Source organism: Acanthochromis polyacanthus, chromosome 2, assembly GCF_021347895.1.
Source record: "Acanthochromis polyacanthus isolate Apoly-LR-REF ecotype Palm Island chromosome 2, KAUST_Apoly_ChrSc, whole genome shotgun sequence".
NCBI classification, from domain to species: Eukaryota; Metazoa; Chordata; class Actinopteri; family Pomacentridae; genus Acanthochromis; species Acanthochromis polyacanthus.
Genome location: NC_067114.1, coordinates 44,572,829 through 44,592,895, shown reverse-complemented (window position 1 = coordinate 44,592,895; position 20,067 = coordinate 44,572,829). Strand labels below are relative to the sequence as shown.

Genomic DNA, 20,067 nt, shown 5'->3' with positions numbered 1-20,067 from the left:
TGATCAAAGGTTTGCCACATCAATTGCACCATTTTTATTCCATGTTTTCTGTGTTGTTTGCTAACCCTACTCTAATCACAGTAACAGGGATGCTAACCCATGCTAATGGGATCTTTTTCTCAGCAGTAGAAGCTAGATATTTAGCTAGCTGTTACTGCTGACCGAGGACAAACTGACTGATGGAAAACAGTCCAAAGAATGAGTCTGATCCTGATAATATGAGGTAGAGTGAGACATTCAATCAAGGCTGACAATGTGATAAAAATATGAAAAGTAGAAGAGAGGACATAGCTTTGCTCTAGCCATTCTTTAAGAATCGGTTTGATGATGTTAATTGCAGCATTTCATGTGATTCACTGTTTTTTTTATTCTTCTACCAGCTATTTTGTACATGAAATATTTGAAATTTGATGGGAGGGACGTAAAATGTCCTCCAGTTCTACAGGATAAGTTTCCATCCATAGGAAAAATAAACACTTCCTGTTGGACGACCGTTTTTAATCATGAAATGTGCTCTCTATGATTACCATTGTTTCAAAAACACATGTTAAGACGTGTCTTCCACTGTTTATGAACGTGCATTTGCACAGTTGAAGCTCTTCTCGTAATGGCGTTGGTGATACGTTCCTTGAGATGATTTTTGTCTCGTATCTTCACCTGATACACCGTGGCCTTCAAGTGCCCCCAAAGATGCGGTCAAACACATCTTCTAGGGTATCTGAAACATAAAAAAATATACATTATACATTTTGCTGTGCATGGAAACTTATGGACCGTCCTGTAGAATGAGTGGCAGCTTTGCCCAAAGACACCTCTTGACTCCACACCACCATGAGCTTAGCTTAGCTCTGCTACATGTGCTGCAAACAGCACTACCAGGATTGTACACAACTGAGCTGCTCTGCTGTACAAACTATGTGATTTACACCATTTCAAGCATCTTTTTAACCACGCCCGACGGGTACGTCGGCGGGGTTATTGCATTTGGTGCGGTATCTGGCTGGGTAAGTATGTATGTATGTATGTATGTACAGTGCCTTGCGAAAGTATTCGGCCCCCTTGAACTTTTCAACCTTTCGCCACACTTCAGGCTTCAAACATAAAGATATAAAATTCTAATTTTTTGTCAAGAATCAACAACAATTGGGACACAATCGTGAAGTGGAATGAAATTTATTGGATATTTTATACTTTTTTAACAAATAAAAAACTGAAAAGTGGGGCGTGCAATATTATTTGGTCCCTTTACTTTCAGTGCAGCAAACTCACTCCAGAAGTTCAGTGAGGATCTCTGAATGATCCAATGTTGTCCTAAATGACTGATGATGATAAACAGAATCCACCTGTGTGTAATCAAGTCTCCGTATAAATGCACCTGCTCTGTGATAGTCTCAGGGTTCTGTTTAAAATGCAGAGAGCATCATGAAGACCAAGGAACACACCAGGCAGGTCCGAGATACTGTTGTGGAGAAGTTTAAAGCCGGATTTGGATACAAAAAGGTTTCCCAAGCTTTAAACATCTCAAGGAGCACTGTGCAAGCAATCATATTGAAATGGAAGGAGTATCAGACCACTGCAAATCTACCAAGACCCGGCCGTCCCTCTAAACTTTCACCTGGAACAAGGAGAAGACTGATCAGAGATGCAGCCAAGAGGCCCATGATCACTCTGGATGAACTGCAGAGATCTACAGCTGAGGTGGGAGAGTCTGTCCATAGGACAACAATCAGTCGTACACTGCACAAATCTGGCCTTTATGGAAGAGTGGCAAGAAGAAAGCCATTTCTCAAAGATATCTATAAAAAGTCTGGTTTGAAGTTTGCCACAAGCCACCTGGGAGACACACCAAACATGTGGAAGAAGGTGCTCTGGTCAGATGAAACCAAAATCGAACTTTCTGGCCACAATGCAAAACAATATGTTTGGCGTAAAAGCAACACAGCTCATCACCCTGAACACACCATCCCCACTGTCAAACATGGTGGTGGCAGCCTCATGGTTTGGGCCTGCTTTTCTTCAGCAGGGACAGGGAAGATGGTTAAAATTGATGGGAAGATGAATGGAGCCAAATACAGGAGCATTCTGGAAGAAAACCTGTTGGAGTCTGCAAAAGACCTGAGACTGGGACGGAGATTTATCTTCCAACAGGACAATGATCCAAAACATAAAGCCAAATCTACAATGGAATGGTTCACAAATAAACATATCCAGGTGTTAGAATGGCCAAGTCAAAGTCCAGACCTGAATCCAATCGAGAATCTGTGGGCAGAGCTGAAGACTGCTGTTCACAAACGCTCTCCATCCAACCTCACTGAGCTCGAGCTGTTTTGCAAGGAAGAATGGGCAAGAATTTCAGTCTCTGGATGTGCAAAACTGATAGAGACATACCCCAAGCGACTTGCAGCTGTAATTGCAGCAAAAGGTGGCGCTACAAAGTATTAATGCAAGGGGGCCGAATAATATTGCACGCCCCACTTTTCAGGTTTTTATTTGTTAAAAAAGTTTAAAATATCCAATAAATTTCGTTCAACTTCACGATTGTGTCCCACTTGTTGTTGAGTCTTGACAAAAAATTAAAATTTTATATCTTCATGTTTGAAGCCTGAAATGTGGCGAAAGGTTGAAAAGTTCAAAGGGGCCGAATACTTTCACATGGCACTGTATGTATGTGGCTATGTCCTGTCCGATATCTCTGCAACCGCTGAAGTCAGGATAATCAAACTTGACACTGAAGATCAGTCTAAGGTCCCCTGCTCAGTTGTGGAGTTACAGGTCAGCAGATCAAGTAGGAAGGGAGATACGTACGATGATCAAAATTGATACATATTGCATCAGTTGTATAGGGAGGACAGGGTTTTCGCCAGCAGAGGGTGTGGTTCTGCCCTCTACTGAGGGCTCATCTAGTTCACTATTGTCGTGCAAAAGAAAGTTTTAATATAGGACAGTACCGATATATAACATTGTAAGTGGTCACTTTTTTAAATTATTGTCAGTATTTCTAGAATTTCTCATCCAACTCAGCCAGAAAGGTCATTGTTGACTGTGAAAACAGCAGTTGACAACACAATCTAAACCCTCCTCTGTGCCTGTTTTTCTTCATTCATGTTTCTTAATGTTCTGCTTTTTTGTATTTATTGTTTCGACCTTGAATTAGAAATCCTCAGTGAATAAATTAAGGAACATTTTGCATATTAGCGTCCAAGAACACAATTTAACATATGATTAATCCAGTTTTTATCTTACAGCGTGCTATTTTATATTTATTTACAATTTTTCCTCAATAAATCCAAGCTGAAAACGTCTCCGGCTGCACAACAAAGGAAACATCATCAGCCCAAATCCCCCAGTTTTCTTTTGTCCTCATCATTCACTGCGAAAGGAGGCTGTCACCAGTAAAAATCTATGGCAGTCCATTGATTCTCTTTCAGACGGCTTCTTTTCCAAATGCTTGCTGCTGATTAAGAGACATGTGGAGGTAATTGTGTTCTCATTCGCACCAGTTCATTAATATCCACATGTTGGTGTAATTGTGTGCCGTAATTGATTTTTCTTAAAATCCATTTGTCCTCAAGGAGTGCTGGAGGAAACTTGCAGAGACGTGAAAGTGAGCGGCTTTAATTGAGGAGATTTAATTGTGTTTAATGTCGGACACGTTCTGTGGTGGGATGTTTCTATTATTGGCATGTGAAATAAGAAGTAATTGGGAAAAATAAGAGGAAAATGAGAGGGTAATTTAGTTAAATATGAAGCTCATGCCACCAGCTGATTAGTTTAGCTTAACGACTTAAAACGAGGATGGAAAACAAACCTTTATTTGCAACAAGATCTATTTTCGTCATAAAATTAGAACATATACTTTTTAAACTAAGATATTTGTGTTACTTAAACCAACATGGCATGTTAATATATGAACTTTAGAGATATTTCGCTACTTTCAAACTAAGCTAGCTACAAGCTAACAAACTAACTGTTTCCATCCTTTTCCATGAAGTGTGCTAAACTAACCTAAGCTAGTAAGCTGCTAGCTGTAGCTTCAGATTTACATTTTATAAATTAAAGGGGTAGCTTGTCAGTTATATATCTCAGTTTTGCTCTCTTAAGAAAAGGCAAATTTGCATGTTTATTTAGCAAAAAACTGAAAAATTGAACCCTTTTGTCAACAAATACTGCACCGATTTTGCGTCGTGACTCTATAGCTTGGCAAAAATACATCAGAAGATATTGACTGTTGACAGAGTAGTTGAAAATTTGGGTGTTTTATGCATAAACGGTTGAAGAAAATAGTGTAAACCTGCATTATTTCCAACAGCCAGCAGGGGGCGACACCAGTGGTTGCAACAAGAAGTCAAACTACGTGGAAGTTCATGAGAAAATGGTGCTACTTCTCACTATATTTGTTACCTCTGATAACATTTTCCTAAAGAATTTATGACCTCAGTTACTAGATTTTTTAGATACAAGACAGCGTTTGTTTTTTAAAATTCTCTTCCTATTTAGAGGAGATAATGAGGTACGATTTAGGACGCATCCGATCAACACGACCGCCAAACAAAAACTGTAAAATTAAGATAAAATGTGTTCATGTGCAAAAACAAAACATTTACAGACATTTTCAGTAGGTTTTGTGGAGGAGAAATGCTGTTATTTTACAGGTTTAATCTAAATTATTACAATTAAACACTGTCAATGAAGTGCTAACACATGCTTAAGATTTCCAAAGCACCTTTAATTTATTCAGATTAAAATTCACCATATCAATCAATTATTCACAAGCATTCCTGTCAAGTCTTTCGAGAGGAAGTGGAGATCGACACCAGAGTTAACGAGAATAAGTTCTATTTCAGTGTAAGAATAACTTAAGTAAAATATCGAGGGCACAGAGTGAAACAGTATCAGCAGATATGAGAGCATGGTGAGCTCCAGCAGCTGGAGTTTTGTGATGATCTGAAACTCCCTGGTCGTGCCTTTTATTCATACCTGAGAAGATGAAGAACTAACATGACTAAGTCCACATACAGCCCTGAAACTTCTGCACTGAAACCACAAGGCCAGTGAGGGTACAAAGGGATGCAACATGTTTTTTAAGCATTACTTTAGATATAATTAAAGAAGAACTGGCTCAATTTGTATTTAAACACACATAGTCAAAAGAAATTACCCCAAAATCACAAATTATAAACATGAAAATGACACCACGGGAATAAATATATAAAGAGCTATGTATGCAGATACATATAGTAATTATCATATTACTTACATATATATGGAATTTAACAAAGCAGAAAAATACTGTATAGAATAGAATGGAATTTTAATGCCATTTGCATGGATTTCTTTGTGGGTTTTCTCCAGTCAGCTTTATATACAAGGAAAAGCAGCAGCAGCAGCAATAAAAAAAGAACAAATATAGATTATAAAAATAAAATTGGTACACAAGATACAAAGAGCACTTTGTACCCACAAAGAATAGATGCCTTGAGATGTAAATTGCACATATTTGTGGTGTACATATGTCATATTGCGCATGTTGCTTTGAGAACACAAGTGAAACATTTATAATGTAGTGAATGATGTTAAAATGTCTGCGAACGAATGAAAATAAATGTCTGGTGTTATTGGTGTGACGGTTGAAATCAAATATGACAGATAACAACAAACTTTAAAGCATTTTGTATCCAATTTTTAAAAAATGCTGAAAACTACTGTAAAGTTGTAGGTGTTAACCATAAATTTAGGATTTTTTTTCAATTTTGTCTCTTAAAAGCTGAAAAATCAAGATGTTGATTGCTAAATTCCAAACCTGAGGGTTCAGAATTGGATCCACAAACCAATGGTTGACACAAATGTTTCCTATGCAGTCTGTGGTTTGATCTGAGCAGCTAATAATCCACTTTTTTTCCAACTCCACACCTCCAGATTTTCCTTAATCCCAGCCGACACCGACTGAAGTGACATCTCTGGAGGACATTAATCAGATGTCTCAGCTCTCTGCGGAGCCAAATAAAGTTGTAGCTCCACTTTAATGTGTAAAATCAGCTGAAAAAAATGAGCGAAATACTGATAAACATTATCAAAGCATTCGTCAGGATGCAGTTTTTATCGAGTCCGGGTCTGTTTAGCCGCCGAATCGAAGCGGGAATCGATGATGTGGTGCAAATTAAAGAGTGACAAATGGTGCATCTGCTAAACGAGAATCGATGAGCCTTAATGAATCGGTGACACGGTCAAGTTTTAAGTGAGAGGCTGCACTTAAGAGAACAGCTGCATACATAATGCAAGCATATTTGTTGAACTGAGCAGCTGTTCAGGTGCTGTTGCTCTGAGTGAGATGCTGTTTCATGCTGCCGTCCTTCTCCCTCTCGTTCGTCTGACAGGAGATCGTCCTTGTGGTGTTCTTCGGGGTGGAATATTTTGTTCGCCTTTGGTCAGCAGGCTGCCGCAGCAAATACGTCGGCATCTGGGGCCGGCTGCGCTTTGCCAGGAAGCCAATATCTATTATAGGTGGGCACACAACCCCCGGTGCACGCTCGCATCCATGCACAAGCACGCAAAACACACTGTGCCCACGCGCAGCATTTAAACAATATCTGTAATATACCCTGAGCTGCATCCCAAAATGAGATATCTAAGACAAATTCAGCATGAAATTAAAACTGTCACTGCAATATTTTCTGCTTTTTATTCCTGAAATTGAAGCCTCCAGGTGTTTTTTTTTTAAATATGCAGCAATGAATACTAGCATTAATGTTATTTGTAACCCATTTCACCCAAATTGATTAATAGATTCTTCTCTTTTTTTAATGAATGAGCACTTTTTCCACATTTGTACTCTCTTTTTTTGGCTTTAACAAGCTTCACATGGAGGACAGCACTAGCTCTGAGTATGTATATGCGTGTATTCATGTTATTTATGTTCACCAGTGGTTATATTTACACCTAAAGCCTCTCATTCTCTATTCATGCAGATCTGATTGTAGTTGTTGCCTCAATAGTTGTGCTGTCGGTGGGATCCAAAGGTCAGGTCTTTGCCACCTCTGCTGTAAGGTAAGACAAAGTTTACTCTAAATGATGCATGCAGAAACACGCACTATTTCACGTAACATGAAAATAAAAAAAATAGAAACAAAGTGTGCTCGTATAGGTTGATCCAGGGAACACTTGGATTTGTTGGGTTTTTATGTGTGTTTTTGCTCTAAATTAGTCTGAATAATCTGCATATTTAATAACGCAGCAGGGTATTCATATTAATTAAGTTAAATTCTCTGATTTATGATACTGTAGGGTTTTATATTATTACATTAATTTATTCTTCATGATTAATATTATACTGTAGAATCTCATCGTTAATATACATTACAGTCTGATGAAGTAGGATTTTATATGTTTAAATTTTTAAATGCAAGTTTTTGATTTATTCAAAGATTCGGGATTGACAAGATTTATCTTATTTTATCTTAGCTGAGTTTAGCTTAGCTTAGCTTTATGGTTTAGATTATCTTATTTTGTATTATCTTATGTCAGCATATCTTAGCTTATTGTACATCATCTTGTCCTGTCTTAGCTTAGCTTAGCGTATTATAGCTTAGCTTTGCTTGTCTTGGCCTATCGTAGCTCAGCTCATCTTATCTAAGCTTAGCTTGTCTTAGCTCATCCTGTCTTATCTTGTCTTAGCTTTCTGGTTTGGATTATCTTATTTTGTATTATCTTATGTCAGCATATCTTAGCTTTTTGTGCATCATCTTGTCTCGTCTTGTCTTATCTTATCTTAGCTTAGCTTAGCTTAGCTTAACATTGCTTGTGTTGGCCTATCTCAGCTCATCTTATCTAAGCTTAGCTTGTCTTAACTCATCTTATCCTATATTACCGTAGCTTTGTTTATCTTATGTGATCTTATCTTAGCTTTGCTTATCTTATCTTAGTTACTCTTAGCTTCTTTTCACTTATCTAATCTTAAATTGGTTTAGCTTAGTTTATTTTAGCTTGTCTTATCCTGTCTTGTCTTATCTTGTCTTAGCCTACCTTAGCTTATCTTTTCTAGGGTCCCTAAGAAGTAAATTCCTCTGGTAAAATCACATCACAAATAGCACAGTGTTTACACGTGGTAGGTCACTTTATTGAAAAAACTTCACACATTTTTGCACTGAAAGTCAACAGCTGTGGTCTTAAACTACCGTATAAAAAATTGTGACTTGATTATTTTATCTTTTTCATGTTTAATGTATGGTATTTTATTTATGTGTTGAAATTTGTTTTAATTATTTCCCAAATTTTGAATTTGTTTTTTTGTAAAGATCTTTATAACTGTACAATAAGTGTTTAAAATAAGATGAAACTTTATTACTCCTGAAAGAAATTCTTGTGCCAAATATTGTTTAGAAAGAAATTCAATTATGTAACAAAAGAAATGTAGTGCCTGAAAGTAGAAAAGCAAGAAGATGTAAGTATGATACATTAATGACATAAAATAGATTATCTAAATAAGGCTAGAATGCTGGCATTTCCACTAAGGTAATAAGTAATATTACCACATTGTTATTCAGTAGAAACTATGTATATCCAAAAGTGTTCACAAACTTTTTGGATATATAAAATTTCCTTTTCAACATGACTATACTAATCCTGCTCAAATCCAGATCCATAATACGATGCTTTTCACAGCTCTGTCTGCACCTGAACAGATCCGTGACTCCAAACTGGTCCAACGCCTTTTGGGATTAATTGCCCCACTGTGAGCCAGGCCTGATGCCCACCACCTCAGATCAACCTCACTAATGCTCATGTGGTCCAAAAGGAGCAAATCCTACAGCCAGGCTTCACAAAATATGGAGCAAAACTTTCAGATTGTGATTGTTACGACTGTATTAATGCCGCATATGAGTGCAATGTTCAGGTGTCCACTTACTTTAGGACTTTCTGTGCGTGTATGCATACCTAGATGCCCATCGTCACAGATCAATGTCTCTAACATTCTAGCGATTGAAAATAGTAAATCCTGGAGCCAGAGTCCACAAAATGTACAGCAAAGCTTTGAATTTGTGACAATTATGGCTGTTTTGATGCCACACGAGTGCAATGTTCAGGTGTCCCCTTGCTTTTGGACCTTTTGTGCCTCTGTACATACCTAAATGTCCACCAGCAGAGATCAATCTCTCTAATGGTCTAAAAATGAGCAAATCCTACAGTCATTCTTCACAATGCGCAGCAAAGCTTTCAGATTGTGATTACTGGGACTGTTTTGATGCCACATGAGTGCAATGTTTAGGTGTCCACTTTAGGACCTGTTGTGCATGTGTACAAACCTAGATGTCCACCATCACACATCAGTCTTTTCAATGATCTAGCAGCTGAAAATGAGCAAATCCTGCAGCTAGGCTCCACAAAACATGCCGCACAGCTTTCAGATTGTGATTGTAATGACTGCTTTGATGCCATGTGTGAGTGCAGTAATCTGGTGTCAACAAACTTCTGGACTTGTTGTGCGTGTATACATACCTACAGCACATGCATTTGATGTGAAGGCTGTGTGGGTAGATAATCATATTTTATGTTCCTCTCCAGAGGGATTCGCTTCCTGCAGATCCTTCGTATGCTGCACGTCGACCGGCAGGGAGGAACCTGGCGTCTCCTGGGCTCCGTCGTCTTCATCCATCGGCAGGTACACGACGCCGGCTTGAAAAGGCACATCTCATTTCAATTTCAGCGCATTCCCGCCGGGGCTTCTGATTATTATTAGTGAGTTGGCGGCTCGTCTCTCTCGGGGGTGGATTCGCAGCCTCTGCTCATCGTATATTGTTTTCCTTTACTGAAAGATCACATCGGAATGCATCGTGCATTTAAAGCGGCATCGTGCAGAGAACTCAGAAGAAAAGCGGCGTTGTGCAGTAGGCTGGGTTTTTAGGGTTATAGGCTCATCTGCTACAGAGGGTTATGTCCTCCTCCAGGGTATCATTCAGCCCAGACACAGAGGTGGCCGTGATTATCCCCGGCGGCCGCGGTAGTTGTCTTTAACGTCCATATAAAAGGAGAGAGTGATGAGCGGGCCGCCGAGGATGTTACTCATCCAGTAACACCTACTGTGTTCCTTCCTTGTATTGGCCTTGGCTGATGAGCGTATCACTCCCAGCTGAGGCCGGCCATCAGCAGCTACTGACCGCAGCTGTAAAGAAAGCGAGTGTTGGCTCAGGGTGATGCTCAGGTTGTTTTCTGTGGAAGGCACTTCAGATGGAGGATGTAAAATAACAGGTAGAGTTTAACAACACCCGCCATAGAAAAGAAATGCAGTCTGATGGTGTTGTTAAACCGTTACTGCGTGTTCTGCCTTCTTATGAATGCAAAATCTTCCTCAAATAGCTACCATGTGCAAAGGAAAAGAAGGTGCAGTGTCGGAAAAATATAGCAAACCCTTTAACACTCAGATTCCACAGCGTTTTTTTGTTGTTTTTCACTGCAATATAAAGTATTGCACCTTTTTGGAAACAGAACAACCTTGGCTAGAAGGAGAAAGAACTCAGTAATGTCTTCTTTGCTGGATGACACAGTTATTTTGCCCGAAATCTCATAAAGCAAAACTTGAATTTCTTTGATTTTTATTTGACAAAAAGTGAAGGGAACTTATGCAATATATTCCAAATGCCTTACAGGTGTCAGTAGCAGTGGACAAATAGTGGTTCTACTGTCTTTTAAATTCAAAATCTTCCACAAATAGCTATCCTGTGCAAAGGAAAAGATGGTGCAGTGTGTAGGAAAAGTGTAACAAACCCATTAACACTCAGATCCTGCAGCATTTTTAGTTGTTTTTTGCTCTTTTTTTCACTGCAGTATAAAGTATTGCCACTTTTATGGAAACAGAACAACCTTGGCTAGAAGGAGAAAAAACTCAGGATGACAAAGTTATTTTGCCCCAGATCTCATAAAAGGAAACTCGAATTTCTTGGATTTTTTTATTCAACAAAAAGGTGTGGTGGTGCATTGTAGGAATAGGTTTTGGCAATCAGTCTGTCCTTTGTGACTTGTGAACCTTTTAACGGTTGTTTCCTGAAGCAGTTTCTGTTGTTTCTTTGTTTTTTTTACTGCAATATAAGTTCTATTCTTCTTCTTCTATGGAAACAGCACAGCGATGTACAGAAATATAGAAAAAATAAAAAATGTCTTTTGTGCAGTATGAAAAAGTTGTAATGCCATAAGTCATTGAAAAAAGTGGAATTTCTTCAATTTCTTTACTTTACAAAAATTGAAAAGACATTGAATCAATTTGTGCAACATTTTCCCAGCGCCCAGGGCTGTTACTGGACAAATACTGTAAATATTTAACTTCTTGCATTTTGGCTTTGCTTCCATCCTCGTCTCCAGCCTGCAGTTCGGCTGAAGTGAAACTGAATTTTTGCTACATGACTGTTGGTCGCAGCAGAGTCACTAAAGGCTTCACTTATGTGCCGAAAAAAGCAGAATTTTATTTTATTTTTTCAGAATCTAATTAGCACAGTTGGTTATTTTTTTGGCATTTTTTTTAACCTTTTTAAATACAACAATTTTGATGAAATATCACAATTTTAAGCTTGGATTTGGTTACTTTTCCAGAACAAAGACGCATCACATCACAGTTAAATAGCTGAATGGCTGTTGGAAGGTTTAATATTATTCAGTTCTGTTTGTTTTTACATCATCTACTTTTGATAAATGGTGGTTTTCTTTTTTTAAGGACAACAAGCCGTTCAAAGCTGCCTCTGGGTGACCTATACATACTCTATATATCATTTCTGTTTTATATTGAGATTTTAGATGTACATTACATATTTCAAATATTGTTCTACCTCACTATAAATAAGACTAAATTGAACTGAATTTTAAAATTTTAATGGTAATGAACAGCATATTTTGGCCATAGTCTGTGAGTCTGCTTGAGACTTTTCTGTTTTTATATCAATAGCTGCTTTTTGTTTGTTTGTTTTTTTGTTTGGCACATTTGAATTCAATTCAGAATCTCTTGGGTATTAGTTGTGAAGAGTTCAACCCAAGCTGAACTGACTATTTTTCCCGCTCAGATTGCTTCATTCAAAGTGTTTTTCAGGCCTAAAAAGATTAAAATACCCAATTTCCAAGGAGGGAACACAATTTAGGCAGCAAATATACTGCATATCTTCTTCCTTTTCCTTTTAATCATCCTCTGGACGGCACAGATTTTTTTTTAAAAAGCTGCAAGTTTGAGGCCCCAAGCTGTGATTTTAATTCCTATCATGGTTCCTCCATTATCCGACACCTGTTTCTCATGCGCTGGGAGTCGAGGCGGCGCTGATGTGGAGGTTTCAGCGTCCAATTCCACTCACAGGAGCCGAGCCGGGATGGACTCTTCACACCGAGGCACAAATGGAGTCTGAAGAGAGAAGGATGAGTGTGAGATCGACTCTGGGAGAGGCCCGGCTAAATTCAGCTCTGATTGAAGGCATTAGAAATCAATATGGTGGCGTGTGGAGGCAGAACTGTGCTCCTTATGCCGATGTTTTATCTTTCTTTCATCCCACTGTGCAGCCATCTTGGGTATATAGAGTAATGACACGCTCCGATAACGCCCCGAACAACCCCGACGTCCACCAGGGAAATACAGTGTGTGCTCGTACAACAGCCGCCGCCATAGAGGTCAAACTGCCATCAACCAGCTGCACTCTGGCGGATTGCATCTCCAATATTTGCTCCTCGGCGATTTTCTTGCCGCCAACACGGAACCAGAACACTTTGTTCTGCCAGTCTCTTACGTAAACCCTCCAAACTGCAGCCGCTCTGTGCTAACAGCTGGAGTTTGTAAAGCCAGTGGAGTTTCGTTTACTCCAATCAGTATCCAGTGTCTGTGTGATTTTGAAGGCTCGTCGAGCAGCATTCAGCTTCTCCTGGTCGGACAGATAGGAAGCTCCTGAAAGCGTTCGTCAGGTCGCAGCATCAGCAGCATGAAAGCCTCAAAAAATGCTTTAAAAGCTGTTATTGCCTTGAATCAGGCACTTATAAAGTTGCAAACATTATTCAAGGGAGTCTCAGCTTTTCACAGCCGCCATTGAAACACTGACGAGGATTAGAAGTGCAGAAACGCATTTATTTTTACTTCATAAATGACACATCCCAGTAATTGCTGTACTTTTCACTCAACTTAAACTCTAAATATGTTAATCTCAGTTTAGTCAAACCCTGGGTTACAAAATGTTGAGTCATTTTTGGGTAATTTTAGTGAAACACGTGCTAAAAATGGGCATTTTAGTTTAGTTTTATTCAAAAACTAACATTATAAAACCAGCATTGAAATATATTTTTGTCATTTTAGTTAAAAAAGAACCAGTGCTGCTTCATATTTTTTTTATTTGTAGTCATTTTTACTCAGCGAAAACTGTAGATAATTTAATCTCGACTTAGTCATACCCAGGATTACAATATCTGGAGTCATTTTAGTGTAGTTTTAGTGGAAAACTTGCCAAAAAGGTACATTTTAGTCTAGTTTTATTCAAGAACAAGCACTATAACTACCAGCTTTTTAACAATGTTTTGACATTTTAGTTAAAAAAAAGAACCAGTACTCTTTCATATTTTTAATTTTTAGTCATTTTTGCTTAGCTAAAACTGTAAATAATTTAATCTAGACTTAGTCAAACCCAAGATTGACTGTTTTGAGAGTTGTTTTTGTGTAGTTTTAGTGAAACGTTTGCCAAAAATTGACATTTTGGTCTAATTTTTTTCAAGAACAAGCATTGTAACCACCTGCGTTTAAATAAGATTTTATCATTTTAGTTCAAAAAGAAGCGGCACTGCTCCATATTTTTTATTTATTCGTCATTTTTACTCAAATAAAATTCTGGATATTTTAACCTCAGTTTAGTCAAACCCAAGATTACAATATCAAGAGTCATTTTTGTGTAGTTTTTGTGAAACAGATTCCAAAAAGTGACATTTTAGTCCAATTTTATTTAAGAACAAACATTACAACCACCAGCATTTAAATCAGATTTGACCATTTTAGTTAAGAAAGAAGCAGTACTGCTCCATATTTTTTTTCTGTTTTTTAGCAAATATTACTCAGAACTTTAGATAAGTTTTGATCTTTTAATCTTGACGTCATCAAACCCAAAACTGACCCTTTTAAGAGTGATTTTAGTGTAGTTTTAGTGAAAAACTTGCCAAAAATGGACATTTTACTCTAGCTTTATTCAAGAACAAGCATTATAACCAGCAGTGTTTAAATAAGATTTGATCATTTTCATTAAAGAACCGATACTGCTCTATATTTTTTTTATTTTCAGTCTTTTTCACTCAAATGTCTGGATATTTTAACTTCAGTTTAGTAAAACCCAGGATTAAAATATCTAGAATCTTTTTTGTGTAATTTCAGGAAAAAAAAACTTGCCAAAAATGAACATTTTAGTCTAGTTTTATTGAAGGAAAAGCATTATAACCACCAGCTTTTAAATAAGATTTTATAAATTTAGTTAAAAAAGAACCAGTACTGCTCCATAATTTATTTATTTTTTTGTCATTTTCACTCAAATGAAACCCTAAATATGTTAATCTGGGTTTAGTCAAACCCAGCATTACAATATCTACGGTCATTTTTGTGTAGTTTAGTGAAAAACTTGCCAACAATCTATATCTTTCAAATTTCTTCTGTCAGACAGATAGGAAGCTGCTGGAAGTGTCTGCCAGGTCACAGGAGCAGCATAAAAACCTAAAAAAAAATTAAAAGCTGTTATTGCCTTGAATCAGGCACTTATAAAGTTGCAAACATTATACGAAGGAGTTCCAGGCTCTCTCAGCGTTTCACAGCCGCCACTGAAACGTCCCAAACATTCAATATAAACACTGTAACCTTTGTGCATGAAGAAACACAGATGTTGAGCGCTAATGGAGTGAAAGTGCCATTTGCTTACCACCAATGTAAAGATAAGTTTATGCTGTTTCACTGGTGCCAAACACACACACACACACACACACACACACACACACACACACACACACACACACACACACACACACACACACACACACATTTTATTCACAATCATCTGCTGCTGCCTCTCCGCTGCTCTCTAAAATATCTCAGAGTGACAGTTTTGGGCCGAGGCACAAATAAGAATTTCACTCATCAGGAATTCAGTCCAATTTTGGTGCAGCGGCTGCTCCGAGTGGTTAAACACAGTTTAAATCACCAAGTAGGTGAGTGCACTTAAAGAGATTTTTCATAAGGCAGCGGTCCAATTACAGTCAAGCAGGATGAGAGTCAAGGCCGCCCAATTAGACCTCCTGAGCAACATCATACACAGCTCCTTATTGAATCTGCAATAAGATGCTTTATACTTATTCTGAATACAGCAGCAGAGATCAGCTGCCAGGGCTTCACGCTAATTTATGATGATTTACTGCCCGCACAAATTCAATCAACACCCCTGCAGCCTTCACACATTTTTACTCGGCTTACTTTCAGTTTCAACTCAGGTGCACTTTCTTTCCGTTTTAGCGGCCTGAAGTTTACACAGGTACACAGATTTTTAATACTCTGCAAACTTGTAAGATGAGAGATACACTAGCGTGCAAAAGTTGGGGTCACACAGGCAATTTCATGTTTTCCATGAAAACTAACACTTTTACTCATCTGCTAACATAACTGCACAAGGGTTTTCTAATCACCAATGAGCCTTTCAACTAGCTTAGCCACGCTAGACAACGCACGCCAACGAATTTAATTCTCTGCCAGGGTCGACAACAAAAACGACAACAGTCGTTGAGCTCCATTAGCACCGACTCTGAATAATCTTTCTGTCAACATGACTGTAATATACTTGAGCTTCACCCATTGACTGTATAAATAAGGCTTCACCGAACTCCCGCATCCTCTGATTTCCGGCGCTCTAGGAACTACATCAGCCTATTCGTTGTGCTGATTGGTTGTATATCTACCCAATTGCTGCAGAGTGATTTGAAAGACAACCTTTTAGCCCGCCTCCCTCCCTGTCGAGAGTTCTTAGACCCTTGTGTCTTCAGAGCATGGGTCTAGCGCGACTAGTCTACCTTTCAACACCATTAGCTAACACAATGTAGCATTAGAACACAGGAGTGATGGTTGCTGGAAATGTTCCTCTTAGGGCTGGGCGATTTGGTCTAAAAAAAAAAATCTCAGATTTTTTAAAGAAAAATTCGAGTTTCGATTCGATTTTCGATTTTTTCTTTCAATGCACTTTAAAATTACTGCAGACATCAGATATACTGTCAAAAGTAACTTTATTGCTGTAATTGTCCTCAGAAAAAAAAAACGCATGTAAACAATTTCATGAACAAGTTAATGACGCAAGTTAATGAGGCTCTGTAATTCAACAGTTTCCCCAGGAACTGAGAGCATCTTTTAATCCGTGGGCAATTATTTCACCGGTGTGGTCATCGGGGAAATATGCTGTCTGGAGGCACATGCTGTGCATGGTCCAGCTGTCGTTGATATAATGCGCTGTGAGACTCATGTACAGCTGCATTGTCCGACTGAACCACATGTCCGTGGTGGCAGAATAAAACGCCACCTCCTCCAGCTCGTTGTGGATCTTTTGCCGAGTGGTATTGTACAGGTGAGGCAGCGCCACACGGCGAAATACTTGCGACTGGGTACAACGTACCTTGCATCTATCACTTTCAACAGGTGATTAAAGCCTCGCTTTTCGACAGAGTAAATTGGCAGCATGTCCGTGGCGATGTAAGACGTGATGGCCTCTGTAATCGCTTTCCAGCGCGCCCCATTCTTATCATACGGCACACAGTTTGTAATGCTCTCGTGGAGTGTTGTTTGCCTATTAGCAGGGGTGCTGGAGCTGCTGTCATCGTGTCAGAGCCTGGTACACTTCTCCCACTCTGCGGAGTGTTTATTCTTCAGGTGATGAAACAGATTTGTTGTACTGCTGCTTCCGGTAGCAACGGCCTTTAAACATACTTTCCAGCGAGGCTGGAATAATATAACACCACAAAGCACATTCTTACATTTTACAGCACCATATTTACATACATAAAACCAAGCAGCACCTTAAATTATTCAACCAACTCAAAATATTATACATATCAAAATTACGTGACACAATAACCATGTGCCTGCAACACAGCCTGACCGGACTCACCTCGCTCCGCTCACCAAGGGTGCAAAAACTCCTTAGCCTTCGCCATCTTCCCCAGTACCATCAACAGCGCCGCAGCGGTGCATCACACCGATGTACTAAACAAAACAAACACACGTTGGCAAACCGCAAACGCGGGTTAACATCACATTCTGTATAAGACTGGTATTTAGTGACCAAAGTAAACTTCAACATACCGTGCCAATCCGAACCGATGCCGCCGAGGTGTACGCAGTGGGAGGCTATTTCCTTTTAGCTTCGATGCTCTACTGCTTCCGCTTGCTCACGCAGGTTATGAGGACGAGCGGAGCTTTAACCCTTTAATGACAGAGCCGAACAATTCAGCTGCCGCTTACACTCTACATCAGTTAAAGTTGCTCCAAATTAGCTAAAGTTGATATTAGTTAAAGTTGCTCTATATTGAAGTTGCTCTGCATTAGTTAAAGTTGCCCTGTGTTAGCTAAATTTGGCCTATGTTAGCTGAAGTTGATATTATTACTTAAAGTTACTCCATATCAAAATTGCTCCATATTAGTTGCTCAAAAATGACTTAAAGGTGCTTTACATTAGTTAAAGTTGATATTCTTAGTTTAAGTTGCTCTACATCAGTATAAGTTGCTCTACATTAGCTAATGTTGCTCTGAATTAGCAAAAGTGGATACTATTAATTAAAGTTGCTCTATTTTAGTAGCCTCGCCGCGCTAGACCCAGGTCTGAAGACACAAGGGTCTAGGAACTCTCGACAGGGAGGGAGGCGGGCTAAAAGGTTGTCTTTCAAATCACTCTGCAGCAATTGGGTAGGTATACAACCAATCAGTGCAACGAATAGACTGACGTAGTTCCTAGGGCGCCGGAAATCAGAGGATGCGGGAGTTCGGTGAAGCCTTATTTATCTTTCTTATCTTATCCTTTGTTTATCTTTCAAGTTGAATTTTAGCTTCAAATCTTTAAGGGATGTGGCCAAAGCCGAGTTGAAAGATAACTGTTTATTGTGCGCAGCCATCTTCTTTTCTATCCTTGTTTCTATGGTTGTTTCCGGTTGTTTCTGTCAGAATCGTGGCGCCTCTGTCGTCACTTAGTTACGCCCGCCTTCTGACTCTACACTTCATGGTGATTCGTCGGCCAGTTTTAGGAGCATCCAACCTCGAGGCTTACCGAGGGTAACTAGACCCATCCTGGCAGAGGGTTGCCATGGGTTGTCTAGCGCGGCTAGGCAATATTTTAGTCAAATTTGCTCTAAATGAGTTAAAGTTGACCTACACTACCATTCAAAAAATTGGGTTCACCCAGACAATTTCATGTTTTCCATAATTGTACAAGGGTTTTCTAATCATCAATGAGCCTTTCAACACCATTAGCTAACACAATGTAGCATTAGAACACAGGAGTGATGGTTGCTGGAAATGTTCCTCTGTACCCCTATGGAGATATTCCATTAAAAACCAGCCGTTTACAGATAGAATAGTCATTTACCACATTAACAATGTCTACACTGGATTTATCATTCATCTGATGTTATCTTCATTGAAAAAAACTCGAGATTTCTTTTCATTTCAGTCATTTACACTCAACTAAAACCTAGTCAAACCCAAGATTAAAGATTGAGATCTAATTTTAGTGTGACTTTAGCGATACGCCTGGCAAAATGAAGTTTTAATGCTGTTTTTTTTTTTTTTTTCCCAAGACTAAATATGAGTATTATAACAAAATTTCAAAAAACAGAACTGGAACTGAAAACGAAGCGACTAAATGACAGGATTTAAAAACTTTACTTCCTGAATGACACATGCCGGCTCAGACGGCAGCATTCTTAAAAAAGAACGTTTTTAATCATCACATTCACATGAATATTCACGTCCGTATGTCGTATTATTAGCAAACACGTCCGCATTAGACTTGAACTGAGAAGCAGACCCACAGCTGTATATATAACCTAATTATAATATGTTATTTAGAATGTTGTTTATTGAAATCTGTACGTGTCTGTGCATGTCTATTCCAGGAGCTGATCACCACCTTGTACATCGGCTTCCTGAGCCTCATCTTCTCCTCGTACTTCGTCTACCTGGCAGAGAAAGACGCCGTCGACAGCAGCGGCTCGACCGAGTTTGAAAACTATGCAGACGCTCTGTGGTGGGGAGTGGTAAGAAGCTGGGGATCTGTGTGCACTTTTTTACACTTTCCTGTGAGATAAATCATTAAATTTTACCATAAAGACGTGGTTCAAGGTTGGGTAAGCTAGGATAAGGTAAGAGCTTGGACTAGTCACACATTAGGGTTTAAATAAGTCTTCCAACATCTGTCAGTAAGCATCTTTGTATGCACACTGATCCCTGTTTTCTGGGTTTTAATCATGTTCAGGGTTTAATAAACAGTTGAGGACAAAATAATTAGAAGGAAATTAAATTCCTGTCGAAACTTCTCCCAAGTGCAGACGTACTAGTTTCATTGCACACAGAAATATAATTATTCCACAAAATTTCAAACAGATCAACACCACAGTTTTTATTTTGTTCATTTTTACTCAATTTGCAGCTAGAAACTTTGATTTCAGCTCAGTCAAAGCCAAACTGAAATGTGGTTTTAATGAAACTCCACACAAAAATGAACGTTTGATTCAGGACCAAAGATGAATTTTATAACTAAAGTTCAGAAAACAGAACTGGTGCTGGAAATTAAGCAACAAAATGACAATGCAGTTTTGCATTTAGCTTTATTTTAGGAACAATACATGCCAGCACAAAACTCAAAACATACTGAGGTCAGAATTAATAGCTTCCTTCATGCTAAGAGTCGTCTTTTTTTGCTTCTTTTTTTGGTAAAAGCCAGTTTGGTGTAGTTTTATACAAGTTTCAGATACATTTCCTCACGAATCCCAACACATTCTTGTTTTACTAATTCTTTATACTCCTCCAGATTTGAAAATCCTCAAATTTTCCACGTTCAG

At 38.7% G+C, this 20,067-nt stretch overlaps 1 protein-coding gene across 6 annotated transcripts in view; it reads left to right on the top strand.

Annotated features, from left to right (window-relative positions):
* kcnq1.1 (potassium voltage-gated channel, KQT-like subfamily, member 1.1) overlaps nucleotides 1-20,067 on the top strand; it is a 97,561-nt gene that overhangs the window by 32,055 nt on the left and 45,439 nt on the right. For 5 of the 6 annotated variants that reach the window (XR_007937883.1, XM_051939150.1, XM_051939141.1 and 2 more), the window contains exons 3-6: nucleotides 6,375-6,501; nucleotides 6,966-7,044; nucleotides 9,559-9,655; nucleotides 19,123-19,263. Coding sequence is in view for 5 of the 6 variants with exons in the window: in XM_051939150.1 (XP_051795110.1) it covers nucleotides 6,375-6,501; nucleotides 6,966-7,044; nucleotides 9,559-9,655; nucleotides 19,123-19,263 (444 nt within the window). In the remaining variant the exon portion in view is untranslated. Of the gene's footprint in view, nucleotides 1-6,374; nucleotides 6,502-6,852; nucleotides 6,882-6,965; nucleotides 7,045-9,558; nucleotides 9,656-19,122; nucleotides 19,264-20,067 lie in introns of all 6 variants that reach the window. The other variant, XM_051939169.1, reaches the window with a different exon arrangement.